Raw genomic sequence first — 19,249 nt, 5'->3', positions numbered from 1 at the left:
AAACTTCCAGCAGTAGCATGTGTTTGCTTAACTTTTAGGCTTCTGCTGCTCCCAGAGTCAGTTCTGCCTTTTATTTGTCAATTGAACGGTTTATTTTAAGGCTGTTTTTCTTTATGCACCAGATAGAAACCACTTATGTGTTTCTTTAAAAATAGAAGCTCCAACTACTCCCTCGCTTCACTTACTGGTTGAGGGGGTAGGTAGGTTATAATCAAATGTTTAATTGCTCAGGTGGAAAGTCCCAGTTGTTAAAACAAATTACCCTTCCGGTTGAGTCCTTGTAAAGCCAGTAGGCAAACTGGTTACCTAGAAACACAATGACTTATGACTAACCCTTGTTCTGTATTTACTAGGTCAACACATATAAAACCTTAGGCCCTATGCTGACAAGTTTTCCTAGAAAGATAGTATGTTTACAGAGGTTGATGTTCTCAGACTATCAGAGCCTAACGGCTCCAAAGAAGAAGCCAGGTCTAAGCAGAGAAACAGCCCATCATTTTTGGGGAAAGACTTTTGAAAACTGGGGAGGCAGGTGTTTGGCACGGTGGTTAAGATGGGCGAGAACTGTAAGCTGATATGCCTGCATCCCATATCAGAATGCCAGTTTGAGTCCTGGCCACTCTGTCTCTGATCCAGCTCGCTGCTAATGTGCCTGGGAAGCAGCAGCTGATGGCCCAAGTGCTTGAGTCCCCGTCACCCATGTGGGAGAAATAAATGGAGCTGTTGGCTTCTGGATTCACCCTGGCCCAGACCCAGGTGCTGCAGGAATTTGGGGAAATGAACCATCAGATGGAAGATGTGTTACTCTCTTTCAAATAGAAACAATTTTTTTTTTAAGATTTATTTTTATTTATTTGAAAGAGTTCCAGAGAGAGGTAGAGACAGAAAGAGAGGGGTCATCCATCTGCTGGTTCAGTCCCCAAATGGCCACAATGGCCGGAGCTGGGCCGATCTCAAGCTAGGAGCCAGGAGCTTCTTCTGGGTCTCCCACATGGGTGCAGGGGCCCAAGCACTTGGGCCATCCTCCGCAGCTTTCCCAGGCGCATTAGCGGGGAGCTGGATTGGAAGTGGAGCAGCTGGGACTTGAACCTGCACCCATATGGGATGCTGGTGCTGCAGGCCAGCGTTTTAACCTGCTACAACACAGTGCTGCCCCTCAAATAGATAAAATCTTAAAAAAAGAGAAAGAAAGAAAAAGAAACTTGCATCCCATTTCAGAGTCCCTGGGTTGGAGTCCCAGCTCTGCTTCCAATCCAGCTTCCTGCTGATGCACACTTGCAAGGCAACAGGTGATGGGTCAAGTACTTGGGCCCTTCTACTCACCTGCGAGACCTGTATTGAGTTCCAGGCTCCTGTTTTCAGCCTGGCCCGGCCCTGGCTGTTGTGCATATTTGGGGAGTGATCCAGTGAATAAAAGATATTTCTGACTTTTTTTTTTTTTAAGATTTATTTATTTATTTGAAAGTCAGAGTTACAGAGAGAGGAGAAGCAGAGAGTTAGAGAGAGAAGTCTTCCATCCGCTGGTTCACTCCCCAAATGGCCGCAACAGCTGAAGCTGTGCCGATCCGAAGCCAGGAGCCAGGAGCTTCCTCCGGGTCTCCCACGCAGGTGTAGGAACCCAAGGACTTGGGCCATCTTCTTTTTTTTTTTTTTTGACAGGCAGAGTGGACAGTGAGAGAGAGAGACAGAGAGAAAGGTCTTCCTTTTGCCGTTGGTTCACCCTCCAATGGCTGCCGCTGCCGGCGCGCTGCGGCCGGGGCACCGCGCTGATCCGATGGCCGGAGCCAGGTACTTCTCCTGGTCTCCCATGGGGTGCAGGGCCCAAGCACTTGGGCCATCCTCCACTGCACTCCCGGGCCACAGCAGAGAGCTGGCCTGGAAGAGGGGCAACCGGGACAGATTCTGCCGCAGCGCCGGCCTTCTCCTTCTTCTCCTTCTTCTTCTTCTTCTTCTTTTTTTTTTTTTTTTTTTTGGTCAGGCAGAGTGGACAGTGAGAGAGAGAGAGAGAAAAAGGTCTTCCTTTGCTGTTGGTTCACCCTCCAATGGCCGCCGCGGCTGGCGCGCTGCGGCTGGCACACCGCGCTGATCCGATGGCAGGAGCCAGGTACTTCTTCTGGTCTCCCATGGGGTGCAGGGCCCAAGTACTTGGGCCATCCTCCACTGCACTCCCTGGCCACAGCAGAGAGCTGTGGGCCATCTTCTTACTGCTTTCCCAGGCCATAGCAGAGAGCTGGATTGGAAGTGGAGCAGCCGGGACTCAAACTGGCACCCATATGGGATGTCGGCGCTTTAGGCCAGGCGTTAACCCGCTGTGCCACAGCACTGGCCCTAATATCTCTTTTAAATAAGTTTTTTAAGAAACTGAAACTTGGGGGTTTTATGTTGTAGCATAGCCAGTTAAGATGCTATCTACAACGTTGACATCCCACATGGGTGCTGATTTGAGACCCTGCTGCTTCATTTCCCATCCAGCTCCCAGATAATGTGCTTGGGAAAGCAGCAGAGGATGGCCCAAGTGCATGGGTCCTTGCACCCATGCTGGAGACCTGGAAGAAGCTCCTGGCTTTGGCCTGGCCCAGCCCTGGTCATTGCAGCCATTTGAGGAGCGAACCAGCAGGTGGAAGATCTCTGTGCCTCTCCCTCTGTCTTTCTGTTGCTCTTTCAAATAAATAAATTTTAAGCAAATTAAAAAAAAAAAACCCTGAAACTTGGTTCAGTGCCAGCATGGTTTTGTGAGCTGTGGAATGTATCAGGAATGCAGAGGAAAAGGAATGCGGTTTGCTCTGAATCTTAGTTCATCTCTCCAGACTGTAGGGCTGTGCTCTGCTCCAGAAAGGAAGCAAAAATCTTCACTAGCCTTAATCGGACAGACTTGCCTTACTGTACATCTGCAGTTGCTTTTCACTGAAGTTTAGTGTGCTGTGTATCACTTAGGGGGAGGGGTGGTACCCCAAAATCCAGTAACACCTTGTCAGTTCTTGGAAAACTGTCTTTTTCTTCTCCTATGTCTTAGGAGTGCTGGTGACTTTTCATTGTCAATCCCTCTCGGGACTGACACTGCTGTTAATGGGTGAGATCCAAGGAGTGTGGGAACTGGTGAGCCCTTGAGTGGTCCAAAGAGTGTACCTGCTTTGTTCTACCGACCACAGCACCTCCCTGGGGCTCCTCTGAGGGCCCAGCTAATGGAACTCTTCAGGTCCCCGTTAGTTTGAGAGACTCCTGGGATGAAGTGATGGCTCTGAGGTGAATTTGGATTAACCCAATTGCAGAACTATATTAAAATGCTATTTTGCTGGGTCTAGTCTCTTAAATTCTGAGATGAGACTTTAACATGTCGCTCCCCCTCTTCATGGAGGAACGACACTAAGCCCTGCCTAGGCTTCATATCCGAGTCACGGCACCATTATGTCGCTCCCCGTCTTCACGGAGGAACGACACAGGACCCTGCGCTGTTCTTTCGTCTGCTCGGCCCTCCCCGGGTTTGCTGCTGGTTCTTCCCGGGTTGGCTGCCGTCCCTTCCACCTCTGTGGAAGGGCGGTTCCCCCTGGCCACTTTCCCCACTTCCGCAGGGGAGCGGCACACCGCCGGCCGGCTCTCTCAGGGCTGCACAAGGTGTTCCCCTTAGATGTTCCCCTTAGATGTTCCTGGTGCATGCCGTCTCTCTCCTCCTTTATAGTCCTTCTCTGCCAATCCCAACTCGGCTGCCCACACGCCGAGTACGCTGCTCTCCTCCAATCAGGAGCAAGTCCTACAGTTTATTGGCTGAACTGGAGGCAGCTGTGTAGAAGCTGTTTTCTCCTCTCCCAGCGCCATATTGTGGGAGAGCAGATGCATAGAATAAGTCTTAATTCCTGTAACTTAGTCTAGTCCGAGTTGCTCCCAGTTGCTCCCCACATAACAGAACAGAGTGGCAAAAAAAAAAAAAAATCTGTTAGTAGAGGCTTTGTCTTTGGCAATCACAGGGCCTGAGGGTGTATGCTGAAGGGTACTGAATGAACCCAAAGGCCTCCCTCAGTCCTCTCTTGTCTGAATCTTCTTTTTTGTCAGGGGACCATGGTGGAGAGCTCTTCTTCTTCTTTTTTTAATTAAAGATTTTATTATTTATTTATTTGAAAGCGTTTTAGAGAAGGGGAGAGACAGAGAGAGAGATCTTTCAGCTGCTAGTTCACTCCCTAAATGGCCGCAACGGCAGGGCTGTACCAGGCCAAAGCCAGGAGCCAGAAGCTTCTTCCAGGTCTCCCATGTAGGTTGCAGGGTCCCAAGTACTTGGGCCATCTTCCATTGCTTTTCCCAGGCTATTCACAGGGAACTGGAAGGACTCACCAAAGCTACTGGGCCAGTGGTCAAATTTTGAATTTAACAACAAAGTCCGAATAATTTCCCAGTAGACAGAATTAGCCTATAAACACAGATTTAAATAAACAAAAGCAAAAGCCTCATTGCTCATATCTTGTATTTTATTTCTTATAAACAATGACTAACAAAAGAAAAAAAAGTGATCATAGAAGTCTACTATTTTAAGGTAGCAACAGTAACTTAAATGCTAACAAACCCACTTCATAAAATAGGAAACCCTACCCCAGGGCTACAATGGGCACTTATTAGGTTTCCAAAAACCTAATAATGACTACCAATGACTAGCAATACTTCTTATTACATATCAAACACAGGCTTAAAAGCTAATGGATTTCTTTGTTCCTCTAGTAGCTGAAAAATGTCAGATGGCAAATTTCCTGTGTACACAGCAGAAACTGTCACTAAAACACCCACAGTGGCCTTCTGCAGACTGAGCCCTGGACACAGCTGTGGTCATTTGAGGGTGTGCCAAGGGATACTGCAAAGGAACACAGCAAATATGCTCCGTCTTTCTACACAGCAGCACTTACTCAAGGCGAAGCAATCACACGCAGAGTTCTTTTTAAAATGTTTTTCCCCTAGTGGAAATTGGAGCAAGCCCCACGTTTTGGGAGAGAGGAAAGGCAGGGCTGGTTGGCTGATGTGCGTTTGCCCTCCACACACACCCTAAGGGGTACTCGGTGCTTCCCTCCCTGTGAGCCCTGGGGAAACGCTAGGCACGCCAAGCCTCACTGCCTTCCGATCTCAACTCAAAGGCTGGGCATCCTGCCCGGGAGACACAAAGACATCAAGGTGACCGCCAATCAGACTGGCCCTCTCCTCAGGTCAACAACAGGGGTAGCACAGTTGGTACTTAAAGTACTGAACTACAGCTCTCCAAATCTAGGCTTTTCTGTCTTTTTGGTAGCAATAACTTTCAACAAATTAGTACTTCTGCTTACGTTGGTGTAGCTCTGGGCTCCGGCGGCACCTCCATCTTTAGATCACAGTAAACAGCAGTGTATCTTCTGGAACTACAGGAATGTGCTGCAATGTTTCCAAATGGCGCCCTGCCTCCTGCCCCCTAATCTGGCTTCTGAACATTCTGGTTCTTCTTTTCTGTGTATTCTTCTAGTCGAAGCAGCCACTTGGCCCAGTACTGGGCACAGAGTTCTGCATCCATGAAATGTGGGTGGGCAGGGGATCCGTCCTTGTAGGCCACCACAATCAAGCCACACTGAACCTAGGAGGAAACACAGGCAATTCCACAGTTCTCCATCAGGTTCATTTCCTTCTTACCCCAGGGCAAACTCAGTAGAGAACAATTGGCAGGAATATCTCCTACCCGATTTCTAAGGTGGGTTGCTGAAAGACTGCACCAGGATACATGAGAACAGAGAGGACAGATAAAACAATGAAGAATGGGCTGTGATCATTAAAGGAACTATTTTTAAGAAGCCAGGAAGAGGCAGGAAAAGTGTTTTAAAGTGGGAGAAGAAAAACAAAAGGGGTGGGGTGGGGTGAGAACAAGAAATAACAGAGTCAGCAGTGGGATAAGAGCAGAGCAAAGACCCCAGGGTCTTAGGTAGGCATAAATAAGCACTGAGCAAAGCCTGAGTCCTGACCTGGAAGCTATAGTTGGCGTCATAGTTTATGGCTCCCACATATGCCACAACTTGCAGTGGGTTGTCAAATGTATTTCGGAGAAAAGGCTTTGGTTTTTCTGATGTCTTCCAATCAATCACACACAGCTTGCCCCTAAGGAGAAACCAGAAGTCTCAGCAGATGATAGTTCAAACTGAAAAGTTCACGAGGTGAACTCTCCTCTTATGTATCATGTCTTTACTTGTCACCCGACTACCATTGCTTCTATTCCCCGTTTTCCAAACAGGCCATTAAAGGACCTACTGGGGGCTGGCGCTGTGGTATAATAGGTAAAGCTGCCACCTGCAGTGCCAGTATCCCATATGGGCACCAGTTTGAGATCCAGCTATTCCACTTCTGATCCAGCTCTCTGCTATGGCCTGGGAAGGCAGTAAAGATGGTTCAAGTGCTTGGGCCCCTGCACCCACGTGGGAGACCTGGAAAAAGCTCCTGGTTCCTGGCTTCAGATCGGCTCAGCTCCAGCCGTTGCAGCCAACTGGGGAGTGAACCAGTGGATGGAAGACTTTCTCTCTCTCTCTCTCTCAGCCTCTGCCTCTCTGTAACTCTTTCTTTCAAATAAATAAATAAAACTTAAAAAAAAAGACTCCATCGGGGGTAAGATGGAAAATGCATCATGAAAGGCATCCATGAGAGCTGCAGATGTGGGCCAGTGAGAGAGCTGAGAAACCACCTTTGTAGTTCAAGGTTCTAAACTTTCATGTAATTCTTTTGGACTTCCATGGCCTCCTCCCCTTTACCACTTGACAGGGAAACTGAAAACAGATCTACTGTTGTTTTGGCTGATTTCCTTTCAAGTATCTATGAGAATGAAAGACAACACATCAGTAGCAAAGTCCTCATAATGAAAGACTATGAATTTTGGCAGTTCAAATCAAAGTGGGGTTCAAACCCTCAACATTCAACAGACACCAATTTTATGCAGAAACATAAATAAGTTATTATTTTGGATCCTGCAGCAGTGAAGATGGTTCATGTCTTTACGAATTTAAAACCTGGGGGCAGCGCTATGGCATGGTGGGTGAAGCTGCTGTCTGCAGTGCTGGCATCCCATATGGGCGCCAGTTTGAGTCCCGGCGCTCCACTTCCAATCCAGCTCTCTGCTGTGGCCTGGGAAAGCAGTAGAAGATGGCCCAAGTCCTTGGGCCCCTGCAACCACATGGGAGACCCGGAAGAAGCTCCTGGCTCCTGGCTTTGGATAGGCGCAGCTCTGGCTGTTGCAGCCATCTAGGGAGTGAACCAGCAGATGGAAGACCTCTCTTTCTCTCTGCCTCTACCTCGCCATAACTCTGCCTTTCAAATAAATAAATAAATAAATCTATCATAATAGTTAAAAAAAAAAACAACTAAGATAGAGACATCATACTTCTTGACTGGTGGTGCAGCAGGTTAAGCCACTGCCTATGACATTGACATCCCACATTGGAGGGCTAGGTCGAGTCTTGCTTACTCTGCTTCTTATCCATCTCCTTGCTAATGTGCCTGGGAAAGCAGCAAATGATGGCCCGAGTGCTTGGGCCCCTTCCACACATGTGGGAGACCCAGATGGAGCTCTGGGCTCCTGGCTTTGGCCTAGACCTGCCCTGGCTGTTGTGGCAATTTGGGGAGTGAACCAGTGGATGGAAGATCTCTTTGTCTCTCCTGTCACTCTGCCTTTCAAAACAAATAAATATTCAAAATATATTTATATGATTGGAACAAAATAGCACATTATGGGTGTAATAGCAGACACACTGATCAATGGAACTGAATAAAGAGACCAGAAATAAACTCATGCATTTATAGTTATTTTCTTTCTTTCTTTCTTTCTTTCTTTTTTTTTTTTTTTTTTTTAACAGGCAGAGTGGATAGTGAGAGAGAGAGAGACAGAGAGAAAGGTCTTCCTTTTGCCGTTGGTTCACCCTCCAATAGCCGCCATGGCTGGCGCGCTGCGACCGGCACACTGCGCTGATCTGAAGGCAGGAGCCAGGTGCTTCTCCTGGTCTCCCATGCAGGTGCAGGGCCAAGTACCTGGGCCATCCTCCACTGCCTTCCCGGGCCACAGTAGAGAGCTGGCCTGGAAAAGGGGCAACCGGGACAGAATCCAGCGCCCCGACCGGGACTAGAACCCGGTGTGCCAGTGCCGCTAGGTGGAGGATTAGCCTATTGAGCCACGGCACCGGCCAATATAGTTTTCAACAAAGGTGTCCCAGCCTGTTAAATTTCTGGGTCCACAGGACTCTTGTCAGGTAGAAGCCAGTGATGGCACAAAGCTGTTAGGTTGTGGTCTAAGTGGTTTCCAGACTAATGATTATTCCATTGATCTTTTAAATTTAAACTACTGCTCCAAGGCTTACCCACAGATTTCCCCACCTCAACCTGTTCTTACTGCTCACACGCTTTATGTGGAATGGGGGTACCTGCAGTCGATAGCTACCCTTAGAGTCCAGAGTCACCGGGAAAAAATGAACACAGCAGCAATATGAAAACTGCAGGAAGCTTTACTAAGTTCAGAGTTCCTGTCTGTGTCAAACATTGCCTGGAAGCCAGGAAGTTGATTTTCAGGGCCAAGAGATCACAGTGCTATCTCTAGGAAAACAGGAAAGAAAGGCAGGAATCTCATGGTATGTGTCCTCCTGGGGGAAGGGAAAGAGAAATGCGGGTGGGAAAGCAGGCCATGCTACGGATATTGAACAGTACACCACTTCCCCACCAAACAGTTGACTTGGGAATACTAGTTGATGTGGAGTATGTAGGTGCTTCCCTCTGTATCTGTCTTCAACTCCTGGCCCACATCCAGCTCTTGGACATCACGTAGTTTTTGACTTTAAAGAGGCAGAGGCTTCAGTACTTATTGGCACACCCCGAAGCAGGAATTGAAAGAACCTTTTGATGGGCACCATCTGTCCCCGCTGCATTAATTCACTCCCAGCCTATGAGGAAGACAAAGTCACACTTACTGATACTCAGCCACACAGTCCAGCAGACCCGCGTACTTCAAGGTCTCATGTTGAACTGCACTTTCCAGAGCTCGCACTCCACTGACGTCTTTCAGAACATGCTGGACACTTTCGATGTAGCCACATTCGAGGAGATCCTCACCTCTCCCTTGGGAGTTCACCTGGGGTAGAAGTATGCTTTCCAAGGCTTCATGGAACCGTCTCCCTTGCAAGAAAATGTCTAAAAAGGAAATCAAGAGAAAAAGATAGTAAAAAATAATTCTAAAAATGATAAAATTAAAATTATACAGAAATTTCCTTTAAGTGACAATCTTCAAGACACCAAATTTCAGGGCCGGTGCTGTGGCTCACGTGGCTAATCCTCCACCTGTGGCTCCAGCATCCCATATGGGTGCAGGGTTCTAGTCCCGGTTGCTCCTCTTCCAGTCCAGCTCTCTGCTGTGGCCAGGGAGAGCAGTGGAGGATGGCCCAGGTGCTTGGGCTCCTGCACCCGCATGGGAAACCAGGAAGAGGCACCTGGCTCCTGGCTTTGGATCGGCACAGCGCCAGTGGTAGCGGCCATTTGGGGAGTGAACCAACGGAGGGAAGACCTTTCTCTCTCTCTCTCACTGTCTATAACTCTACCTGTCAAATAAAATAATAATAATAATAAAAAAAGACACCAAATTTCAGCCTCTTTTTTTTTTTTAAACAGGCAGAGTGGATAGTGAGAGAGAGAGACAGAGAGAAAGGTCTTCCTTTTGCCGTTGGTTCACCCTCCAATGGCCACCACGGCTGGTGTGCTGCGGCCGGCGCACCTCGCTGATCCGAAGGCAGGAGCCAGGTGCTTCTCCTGGTCTCCCACGGGGTACAGGGCCCAAGCACTTGGGCCATCCTCCACTGCACTCCCTGGCCACAGCAGAGAGCTGGCCTGGAAGAGGGGCAATCAGGACAGAATCCGGCACCCCGACTGGGACTAGAACCCAGTGTGCCGGCACCGCTAGGTGGAGGATTAACCTATTGAGCCGTGGCGCCGGCCTCAGCCTCTTGTAAAACCACAGGATGCACTTTGAAACCAAAGGGATAGAACAGTATATACAATAAAATGAATTTTTTAGAAAAATATTTATTTATTTGAGAGGCAGAATTACAGACAGAGGGACACAGGGAAAGAAGTCTTTCATCTGCTGGTTCACTCCACAAACGGCTGCAATGGCCGGAGCTAGGCCGATCTGAAGCCAGGAGCCAGGAGCTTCTTCCAGGTCTCTCATGTGGGTGCAGGAGCCCAAGCACTTGGGTCATTTTCTACTGCTTCCCCAGGCCATTAGCAGAGAGCTGGATCAACAGAGGGGCAGCTAGGACATGAACCGGTGCCCATATGGGATGCCAGTGCTGCAGGTGAAGGCTTAACCTACGCCATAGCTCCGGCCCCAGTAAAATGGCTTATAATGAAGTATTTATAGTAGAATTAGGACAAAGATCCAGGGGCTAAAGGTCCACACTTGTATTATCCCACTTGTATTTAACTGTAAACTTCAGTAAGTTAACTGATTGTGAAAAATAAAACCATTAAAACTTAGGGAACTGTGCTTCTGCTTAAAGTTCTTTTACAAACAAAAACTTACAATAACAATAGATGGGGGAATCCTTTAACAAACAGGATTAGTGACTGACAAGGAATGAAAATTAAGGCACACTCAAGTTAAAATAATGAATTGGCTATTATATGCAGTTTGCAGGGACAGGGACATTCTCCTGTACCTTTTTTGGTTTGTTTTTGGTAACAGGACAGTCTGACATGGTTGCCATGTCCTGATTTTTTCCCTCTCAGACTTTAAAGTTTAGAAAAGGAAATGCAGTAGATTCAACAAATCCAAGAAATACTACATATTCCACTTGACTTTTGGTGAGGGAATGAGAGAAAAAAAGAGGGAGGCCTTGTTAGGATAAGCAGTGGCCTTAGTGCCTTCAAAATATTATTTAGTTTTCAAACAACAATTCAGCAAGTTAAGGATCATCACCTCCACTTTCATGAATGAGGCCCTGCTCTAGAAAGTGCAGTTAAACTGACAAAAAGCAAGACGTCAGAACAGCAGCCTGGCACCAGGGTCTTTGTTCTTTTCAGTCCACCTTACAGAATAGCAAGGGGGGCAAACTCAGACATACAGAGAGGGAAATGCACAGGCTACAGTCCCATCCATGGAAGAGGAGGAAACAATCTCATCGAATGAGGTGACGCTAAACCATAATTACATTTGTCAGTCTTTGAAAGGTCAATTCTACTACGGGCAAAAACCAGAATCACTTCTGGAAAATTACTTGGAGAGTTAAATGGAATTCAGACAGAGAAACCAAGTTATTCTACTCCAGGTTTACTTGGGATTAATAGTACATGAAAGGCTTATAGGAAATTTAAAATCAATGAATTAAAACCTAGTAGGGGGCCGGCGCCATGGCTCAATAGGCTAATCCTCCATCTGTGGCGCCGGCACACCAGGTTCTAGTCCCAGTCGCTCCACTCCTCTTCCTGTCCAGCTCTCTGCTGTGGCCCGGGAGTGCAGTGGAGGATGGCCCAAGTGCTTGGGTCCTGCACCTGCATGGGAGACCAGGAGAAGCACCTGGCTCCTGGCTTCGGATCAGCGTGGTGTGCAGGCCGCAGTGGCCATTGGGGGGCGAACCAACGGAAAAGGAAGACCTTTCTCTCTGTCTCTCTCTCTCACAGTCCACTCTGCCTGTCCAAAAACAAAAAAACAAAAAAACAAAAACAAAACAAACCCAAAAACCTACTAGGGGGGAAAGGCGTTGTATCCCAAAGGATTAAGCCACTTGGGATGGGACACCTGTATCACATGGTCCCGACTCTTCCAGTTCTGATCCAGCTTCCAGCTTCCTGCTAATGCACACCCTGGGAGGCAGCACATAATGCCTCAAATACCTGGGTCCCTGGTATCCACAGCCCCAGCTGGTGTGGGCATTTAGGGAGAGAACCACAGTGGATGGAAGATCTTCCCTCACCCCCCCGCTCTATCACTCCACTGCTTTTAAATAAATAAACAGATCTTAAGAAAAACCAAAACCCTAGTGAAAACCAGGGTAGTATTTGTCTACAGCATAGCTTAATGAAGCATAAGACAAACATGTTAAAAACAGGAAGACTGCTGTATCCACGGCTACACCAACAACTGATTCCCTGCAGCAGGTCTAAGCCCTGCTAGGGTCTTCACAGCCACAGGCCCACAAGCATGCCAATCTACCCGATGGCACCCTTGGAATCTAAGGCTCAGAACACTAAGCATGATTCAATTGGTAAAAATAAAATAGAAAACAGTCAAGAAAAGACTCACTGTAGGTGGCATCAAGCTCGAGTATCCACTCAATTAAAGGGATGAAAGTGAAATGCTTTTAAGTCCCAGTATATAAAGTACATTAAAAACGTTCATACATTTCCAATATTCTGATGCTGGAGCTGACAAGATATGGCTTCTATTTTAGAATTAAAAAAATCAGCATACCAAAAACATTATAACAAATAAACTCCTGCCCTTTCTACTATGGTCAACCTTTATTATAAATTAGACTAAGTCAGACACTCTGCTTATCACCAAAACGGTGAACTGATGCTTGGGATATTGCTCAAGAGTTTGGAAGAATGCCAGCTCTGGGCACATCTCTGCGCTCTGGACTTCGGCAAGAGCAAGCAGGAAGGAATTTATCAATTCAGGCTTTTTCAGACTGCTCCTCTGGACACATTAATCAACTGAATTCTGATTTTACTTGTCTTCTCTTTCTTTTGACCACAATACTAACCTATACTATTTTCTAAAGAGTGATTCTGCTCATTTCTTTAAGGTTGATACTGAGATAAGGAAAACAGAGGAGTGCTAATTTTGATCAAAAAGCTGACTCTGGAATTCCTTGGGGTGGGGCTATTGGGGCTCATTCACATTCCAAACAGAAATTCCTCTCCTTTATGAAGAGGGCCACCAGCAAAACTTCCTTATTTTGTGTCAAGAGCTAAAGACTCAAACTATCAATTCTAAATTTTAGAGGTACATATAAAAATTCCAGATGTCACTGAACGATTTTTATGTTTCTTGTTTAGAATACAGAGAATTGTTTGCTTTGTGTGTCTGCCTCACACAGCTGAGGAATGCTTTAAGGGGCTAAGGTCACTTGTGTCATGTCCAGGACCACCTGTAAACTTAGCGTTTGTCTTTAGAACGTATGTGGCCACATGTTTAATGTGTTATACATTTACATACACAGTTGTTTTTAAGCTGTCAGAAAATAAGTACACTACTTGAAAAATAAAAGTGCTTGGGTACCACCGGGGCACATGTACTGCACAGGCGAAAGATTGATCAAAGTGAAACTTAATTTTGACAAAAAACACTGACACCATCCTTATAGGAGTAGCTATTTCATCCCTGCCAAATGGTTTTTGTTTTTAGTCAGACTCTCTTTTAAGGAAGCCATTTTTCTTACTTGTCTAACTTAGAGGTTGAAGGCTAACATCTATTTATTCTCAGTTCTTAATCAAGATCATTGGATTATCTCAGTTTACTAAGATCTAAATCTGGACCATGTGTTTTTACTGGATTCTTTACAGAAGCCTAGCAAATAACTAGAATTGTTATCAGGTGATCCACGTCTTTCCATAATCAAGGAAAACAAGCAATTCTAGTATTAAGTTTTACATCTCATAAAACAAATGAATTTTATGTATCACTGAGTCAAGTTACTTGACCTCACTGCTTCAGTTTCACCTGTAAAATGGAGACAATATTATCTATCAATATCTAACTCAGAACTTCAGGAGGATTGAGTTAATGATGTACACACAAAGCGCTATTTAGTGCTCATTATTTGAAAGCGATTCCTTACTAGCTGAACCCCGGTGCTCTGTATTCTAGAAAAGGCAGTGACCACGCAGGACCAGACTGTAAGCACATTACTTGAAGTATATTCTGCAAAGCCATCTTCTCCCAGTTCCAGAACCATCCGCTGTTTCCACCTCTCCAAATAGAAAACTTGTTGTGGTGTCATGGTGTGCTGAAGGATCCGGGTCACACTCGGAATCACTTTCTTTTGCAGGGGGATTTTCAGAGGAACCGAAGGGTCGCTTGCATCGGGTCTCACGTCCCTCTCCGGATTGAAGATCGGAAACCAGTTTCGCGGAACTTTTGCTTCCTTATCCTGCTTAGGGGGATGACGCTTACTGACAGGTCCGTAGAGCAAAGCGTCTTCCTCAAACAGAGATTCTGGGGTCTGGGCAGAGCCTCTGCATGACAACACAGAGCGTACTAAATCAGAGTATTTTCCTTGGTCCACTTCTTCGTAAGGGTTCATCTTTTTCTTCCGGCCAAAGCAGTAAGAGGAAGTGAAGAAATTCATCCGGGGAGCCGGTTCCCCAGGGAACCCCTTGGAAGGCCTGAGCTGCCTGCAAACGGCCTGAAAAGCCTTCATCTCTGATTTCCAGTCTTGTGTCCTTTTTGTCTTCCTATTAAAGAGAGAAGCAGTGTTAGGTACCAGACACGTCGAGTATCCGAATCACCCGGGCGGAAGCTGCATCAGAACGACATCGATCGCGCATCGAGAGCGCGGTCAATGAACTTTCCCCGCACGTTCGGACAAGGCGGTAACCCACGAAAGGGTCATCACTACCACAAGGGCCAGCGAGACGACCCCAGTCCCTTCATCTGAAAGAGGACGCCCGGAAAGGGGAGGCAGGGGCGACTCAACGAGGGAGCCCGCCCCGCCGCGGCCTCGGGTCCCAGGTTAACAGTCCCCTGCCTCCTAAACACTGGGCTCTTCGCTAAATACTCCGTGTACGTGACTCTGAGGACTTTGACAACCTCGTTTGACAGACGTGGGATTCCAGCTGCCGGAGCAGGGTTGGAGCAGGCAAGTGGCGGGCGTCCCCAAAAAGCTACTTCCTGATGGCGCCGGCAGGATGGCGGGGGCCCCTCGGGCAGGAGTCTGAGTTAGGGAAGAGCTCTAAATGGAAAACCAGCCTAAAGCATGGGGGTCGGTACCTCAAAAGCCACCACGCTTCGCTTAAGTCCCGGAGCCCCAATAACCTCTCGGGACCCGTACTTTCATCGGTCCCGCGCTTTGGTCTGGAATTAAGCCCCGCCCCCAGACAAGACAGCCCCAGCATGCACTGCGCTACTCACGCCCCACCTCCTCGCCTCTCGTTCACCTCCAAAGTCGCGCGCTTTGTGGGAGGCACCGCCTCTGCCCCTCCCCTTAGGCGGAAGCGCGGGCGCTTCCAAATCGCGCCCGTTCGCGCTCTCACGAGATCTTGAGTACGTCACCGCTCGTCGCCATCTTGGACTCGGGCTGAGTAATAAATTCGCCCGCAGCAGAGCGCGCTCTTTCTCGAGACGTGCCTCGCTCAGAGAGTGCCCGTGGCTCTGCGTTCTCGTCGCGGTCCTGCGGTCAGCGGCCTCCGCGTGGTGCGGAGCGAGGGTAGGCCCCGCGTTGCTTCTTTGCCCGGCTTCAAGATGGACGGCAGCGGGGACGGGGGAGGCCGCTCTGGGGGAGCACGTGGCGCGCCTCCCGCCCGCTCCCGGGGCTGCTGGGATGGTGGCGGAGTGTGGCGGCCTCCCGCTGCCGTCGTGCCGGGAGGCCAGCGGAGGCGGGGCCGCGGCCGCCCCTGAGAGGCGCCCCGGCGGCGGCAGCCCAGCCTCTTCTTTCCTCGCACAGCCAGGCGGCACCTGCTCGAGGCCCGCGTCGTCATGGCCGCGGTTCCCGAGTTGCTGCAGCAGCAGGAGGAGGACCGCAGTAAGGTGAGGGCTAACCCGCCGACTTCCAGGGGCCCCCCACGTTCCTCCCTCGACCCTCCCCGGGGGGCCCTGCCCGACGCGGGAGGCACCCGTGAGCTTGGGGCAGACCCCGTGGACCCCAGGGAGAGCAGAGACGCGCGGCCTTGCTCAGAGGCCAGTTCCCGTGTTAATCCCTGCAGGCTCCAGTTTTTTCTTTTCTTTTCTTTTTTTTTTTTTAACGCAAAGATTACCAAACTTCCCTTGATAACGTGGTGGCTGGAAAGGGGATGTGAGATCCACTTGACATTGCAAAAACGACCCGTTGGGCCTGTTGTCTCCGAATTGGCGCCATCTCTCCCTTTTTGGAGAAAACGATCTCTTGGCTCAGACCACTGGGCGAATTCCCATCAAATCAAGTATACGAACCACGCTTCCTTCAACTCGATAAACACCAAACACCAAACGCATTGTCGTGGGGATTGTGTGGGCTTTAGTAGGTGCTCAAATACTCACTGAAGTCGGTCTTAGGTTTTGAAGTCTGATGTGTCTGGATAAATCGCCCGCAGGCCGCGTGCTGAGGGTTGAGCGGTTACTAGCGTAATTAAATGAGGTTAGCGTAGCCAGTTGACGGTCCAGAGGCTTGCCCTGCGCTCCTGTTGGCTCGTGCGATGCTTACGGTTTGTGAGTCAGGACTTTGCGTGCACAGTCGTCAGCATCATAGATTTTGGTGATAGAAGGAATAACAGACCCTCAGGGAGCGGTCTTAAAACTCGCATTTCTGGAGCAGTCAAAGGCACCTTCCAATGGTGACACCTTCCTGTGCGTGCACAGCACAGTTGGGCCCAGAGCGCTGGACTGTAGGAACAGGAGTACCCTGTGTCCCTTAACAAAGTAGAGCGTTGTGCTTGGGAGCATCTTGGTTCTCTTTTGAAAGTTGAAAGAAGTTTTTTTTTTTTTTTTTCTAAAACTGGAAGTCAGAACTTTGAGACTTTTATTTTTCCCCAGAACACTTTCCCTAAAGTGTTGGGACTGGATATGAATTTTTAGAGCCATTTGTGTTTTACTCTTTCTGGAACTTAATTCCTTCTGGCTGTCCTGAGCCAGGAGCAGTTAAGGAAAAGGACTTGATTGCCTAAGCTCCATCTCCTTACTTGTTGCAGCTTTGGTATAAAAAGACCTCCTCCCCCAGTCTGATTCAGCAAAATTTGCAGGCTGCCAGGGACTTTAACTGTCTCCTGGTTTTAGTGGCTCAGAAACTTCTGATTTTTTTTGAATTACAGAAATGAGATAAAACTAAATATTAGCCTTTTTGCTTCCTGATCTATGCTTACAGTAGTGCTGTGATTGATCAGATCTAGGGAGTAAGGGTGCGTATGAAGTGGTAATGAGAGGCCAAGTCATGGGCTAACTTGCCACATTGCAGTTCTGTCAGTTCACCGAAATATTTTGTACTTGTTTAAATATTCTGATTGTATGCTTTGGAATTTCCATGAGGGTGGATTTCATGGATTTGCTCACCCCACCCACCATGAGGTTAAAAATAGGGAATGCACTGGATTCTTGAGTTTGAGCGCTGTTGAGCAATAGTCATTTTGTCTACTTCAGCAGAAGACTTTCATTTTGTAATATCATTTAGCCAAAGATGTTGGGATGTTTTTCCTTCCTCAAAAAGTGGATTTCAAGAGAGTTAAGTAGTTAGTGTAGTTCTTAGTTCTCTACTAATGGTAAAGAGTGTATATAACGATAGAATTTAGAAAACCAGAGTTTAGCCAATACGTAAATTCTGTTGATGCTACCTGGGTCTCCAGGCTTTGAGTTTGCCAATAGTCATGGAGTAAGCAGCTGGCCCCTATATTTAGGTGACCCTCATGGATTTAATGTATACCTTGAGGGATTCTTTGGGGATGAGTCATTTCTGTTAGTCTAGCAAACACTTGCAAATCAAATGTAACATTGTAGTTCTTGGAGTCCTGCCCCTTGGCTTTTCTTGATTATGAAAACTTAAGATTTCTCTGCTTTATAATTGCAAATGGGTGGAACTAAGTTGAACTCGTGGAAAGGTAAGGCTCTGCAGGTGCTGGGCCCTGGGCCGGGTGACCTAAACTTTCACAGGTTGATACATGGCTTTGGGTTGATACATGGTTCATGTTGGCGCATGCGTGTGTGTGTGTGTGTGTGTGTGTGTGTGTGGTTTTAAAGGTTTTATTTATTTGAAAGAGTTACAGAGAGAACTTCCATCCACTGGTTCACTGCAGGTAGCTGCAATGGCCAGGCAGATACCAGGGACTGGAAGAAGCTCCTGGCTGTTGGCTTCAGATTGGCCCAGCTCTGGCTCTGGCTGTTGCAACCATTTGGGGAGTGAACCAGCAGGTGGAAGACTTTTGTCTCTCCCTCTGTAACTCTGCCTCTCAAATAAATAGATAAAATCTTTTTTTTTTTTTTTAAAGGAGCTCCCTGGTCTCCCAAGTGGGAGCAGGGGCCAAACACTTGGGCTGTCTGCTGCTGCTTTTCCCAGGCCATTAGCAGGGAGCTGGATTGGAAGTGGAGCAGCCGGGACATGAACTGGTGCCCATATTGGATGCCAGCACGGTGTTGGCAGGCAGTGGCTTCACCCCTATGCCACAATGCTGGCCCCTGCAAGTATAGTAGTTTTTTTTGTTTGTTTTTGCAAGTATAGTTTTAAAAAACTGGTAAGGAAGCTACCTCTTAAGGGCATCAGCTGGGATGAAGGTGTGTCTGATTTGTTAGTATGGAAACAGTCCTGAATTTTGACCAATACTGCATGAAGCTCAAACTTACCAGTTCTTATAGACTGAAGTTTCCTGCTGTATTCAAGACTTTTTTTAATTCAGGAAGTGTGTCTTAAGCACTGCCCACACTGACAGTTCTGCGTCAGTGACTTGCACACAGCCAGCATCTTAAGGCCCCTATTTGTGAGTGCTACATTAGCATTCATGATCTGCTCACATTTCTAGTTTTGACTTATTCAAATTCTCAATCAGTGAGACCTAGAAGGTGACTTACACTTAATCTGGGACTTTAGTTTAAACCAGAGTTTCTCAGTCTGAGCAGTGTTGACATTTTCTTTCCTAGGGATTGTCCTGTGTTGTAGACTGTTGAGCAACATGGGTGGCTTCCTACATGACAGCAGCCTTCTCCTGTTTTTTTTTTTTTTTTTTTCTTTAATAATTTTTTCTTTAATTTTTTCTTTATATAATAATTCTTTATTTTTTCTTTAAATAATTTGCGAGTCAGAGAGAAAGAGGTCTTCCATCTGCTGGTTCACTAGATTGGTGCCTTGAATGTCTCGGGTAGGTCAAGAAATGGGCAGTGAGGTTAGATGCATTCCATCCCCTAACTTGTAGTGAGGGCATAGACGTGTCTCCCCTGGATGTGGTAAAGTGAAGTACAGAAGTGTCTCACCTGTGGCTGTTGTTTTCTGACTGGCTGTTGAGTTACTCTGAGATGCCTCTCCTAAAAGAGGAACATGGAATTGAGTGGTTTTGCAACTTAAAGGCAGATAATAAATACAGCAGAGAAGTGTGTAAGTTGCAGTTGGAGGGCCAG

The 19,249-nt window shown here is 47.5% G+C and overlaps 2 protein-coding genes across 20 annotated transcripts in view; one reads left to right on the top strand and one right to left on the bottom strand.

Moving 5' to 3' along the window:
* Positions 1-4,435: 4,435 nt before the first annotated feature.
* On the bottom strand, positions 4,436-16,309 carry MGME1 (mitochondrial genome maintenance exonuclease 1). 6 transcript variants are annotated; one of them, XR_016216029.1, is made up of 5 exons: positions 14,951-15,084; positions 13,800-14,415; positions 8,937-9,156; positions 5,961-6,093; positions 4,436-5,578 (listed from the first exon to the last, which is right to left on the bottom strand). XR_016216029.1 is itself a non-coding variant. In XM_089307354.1 (5 exons), the coding sequence occupies exons 2-5, from the start codon at positions 14,379-14,381 to the stop codon at positions 5,420-5,422; spliced, it is 1,023 nt and encodes a 340-aa protein (XP_089163480.1). In that variant the 5' UTR covers positions 14,382-14,415; positions 16,196-16,309; the 3' UTR covers positions 4,436-5,419. The 6 variants fall into 6 exon arrangements, 5 of the variants coding, with proteins under 5 accessions (XP_089163480.1, XP_089163477.1, XP_089163478.1 ...); XM_089307354.1 differs by lacking the exon at positions 14,951-15,084 and adding an exon at positions 16,196-16,309 and having other exon boundaries at positions 13,871-14,415; XM_089307351.1 differs by lacking the exon at positions 14,951-15,084 and adding an exon at positions 15,099-15,230 and having other exon boundaries at positions 13,871-14,415.
* Positions 15,260-19,249, top strand: part of SNX5 (sorting nexin 5) — a 23,745-nt gene continuing 19,755 nt past the window's right edge. For 9 of the 14 annotated variants that reach the window (XR_016216025.1, XR_016216023.1, XR_016216027.1 and 6 more), the window contains exons 1-2: positions 15,260-15,386; positions 15,624-15,706. Coding sequence is in view for 2 of the 14 variants with exons in the window: in XM_008256352.5 (XP_008254574.1) it covers positions 15,656-15,706 (51 nt within the window). In the remaining 12 variants the exon portion in view is untranslated. The remainder of the gene's footprint in view (positions 15,387-15,623; positions 15,707-19,249) is intronic. The other 5 variants (XR_016216026.1, XM_089307349.1, XM_070052121.2 and 2 more) reach the window with 2 other exon arrangements.

This window comes from Oryctolagus cuniculus, chromosome 11, assembly GCF_051225735.1.
Source record: "Oryctolagus cuniculus isolate XC-2025 breed Fujian yellow rabbit chromosome 11, ASM5122573v1, whole genome shotgun sequence".
NCBI lineage: Eukaryota > Metazoa > Chordata > Mammalia > Lagomorpha > Leporidae > Oryctolagus > Oryctolagus cuniculus.
The sequence above is the reverse complement of the archived record's forward strand: the minus strand, read 5'-3'. Positions and strand labels throughout refer to the sequence as shown.

Coding starts and splice junctions, on each gene's coding strand:
- MGME1 (XM_051845360.3), bottom strand. CDS start 15,075: ATGCTGGGGCTGTCTTGTCTGGGGGCGGGGCTTAATTCCAGACCAAAG. Junction 9,157..13,870: donor CTTTGCAGAATATACTTCAA/GTAATGTGCTTA, acceptor TTTCCTTTTTAG/ACATTTTCTTGCAAGGGAGA. Junction 5,579..5,960: donor ACGCCAACTATAGCTTCCAG/GTCAGGACTCAG, acceptor GTTTCCTCCTAG/GTTCAGTGTGGCTTGATTGT.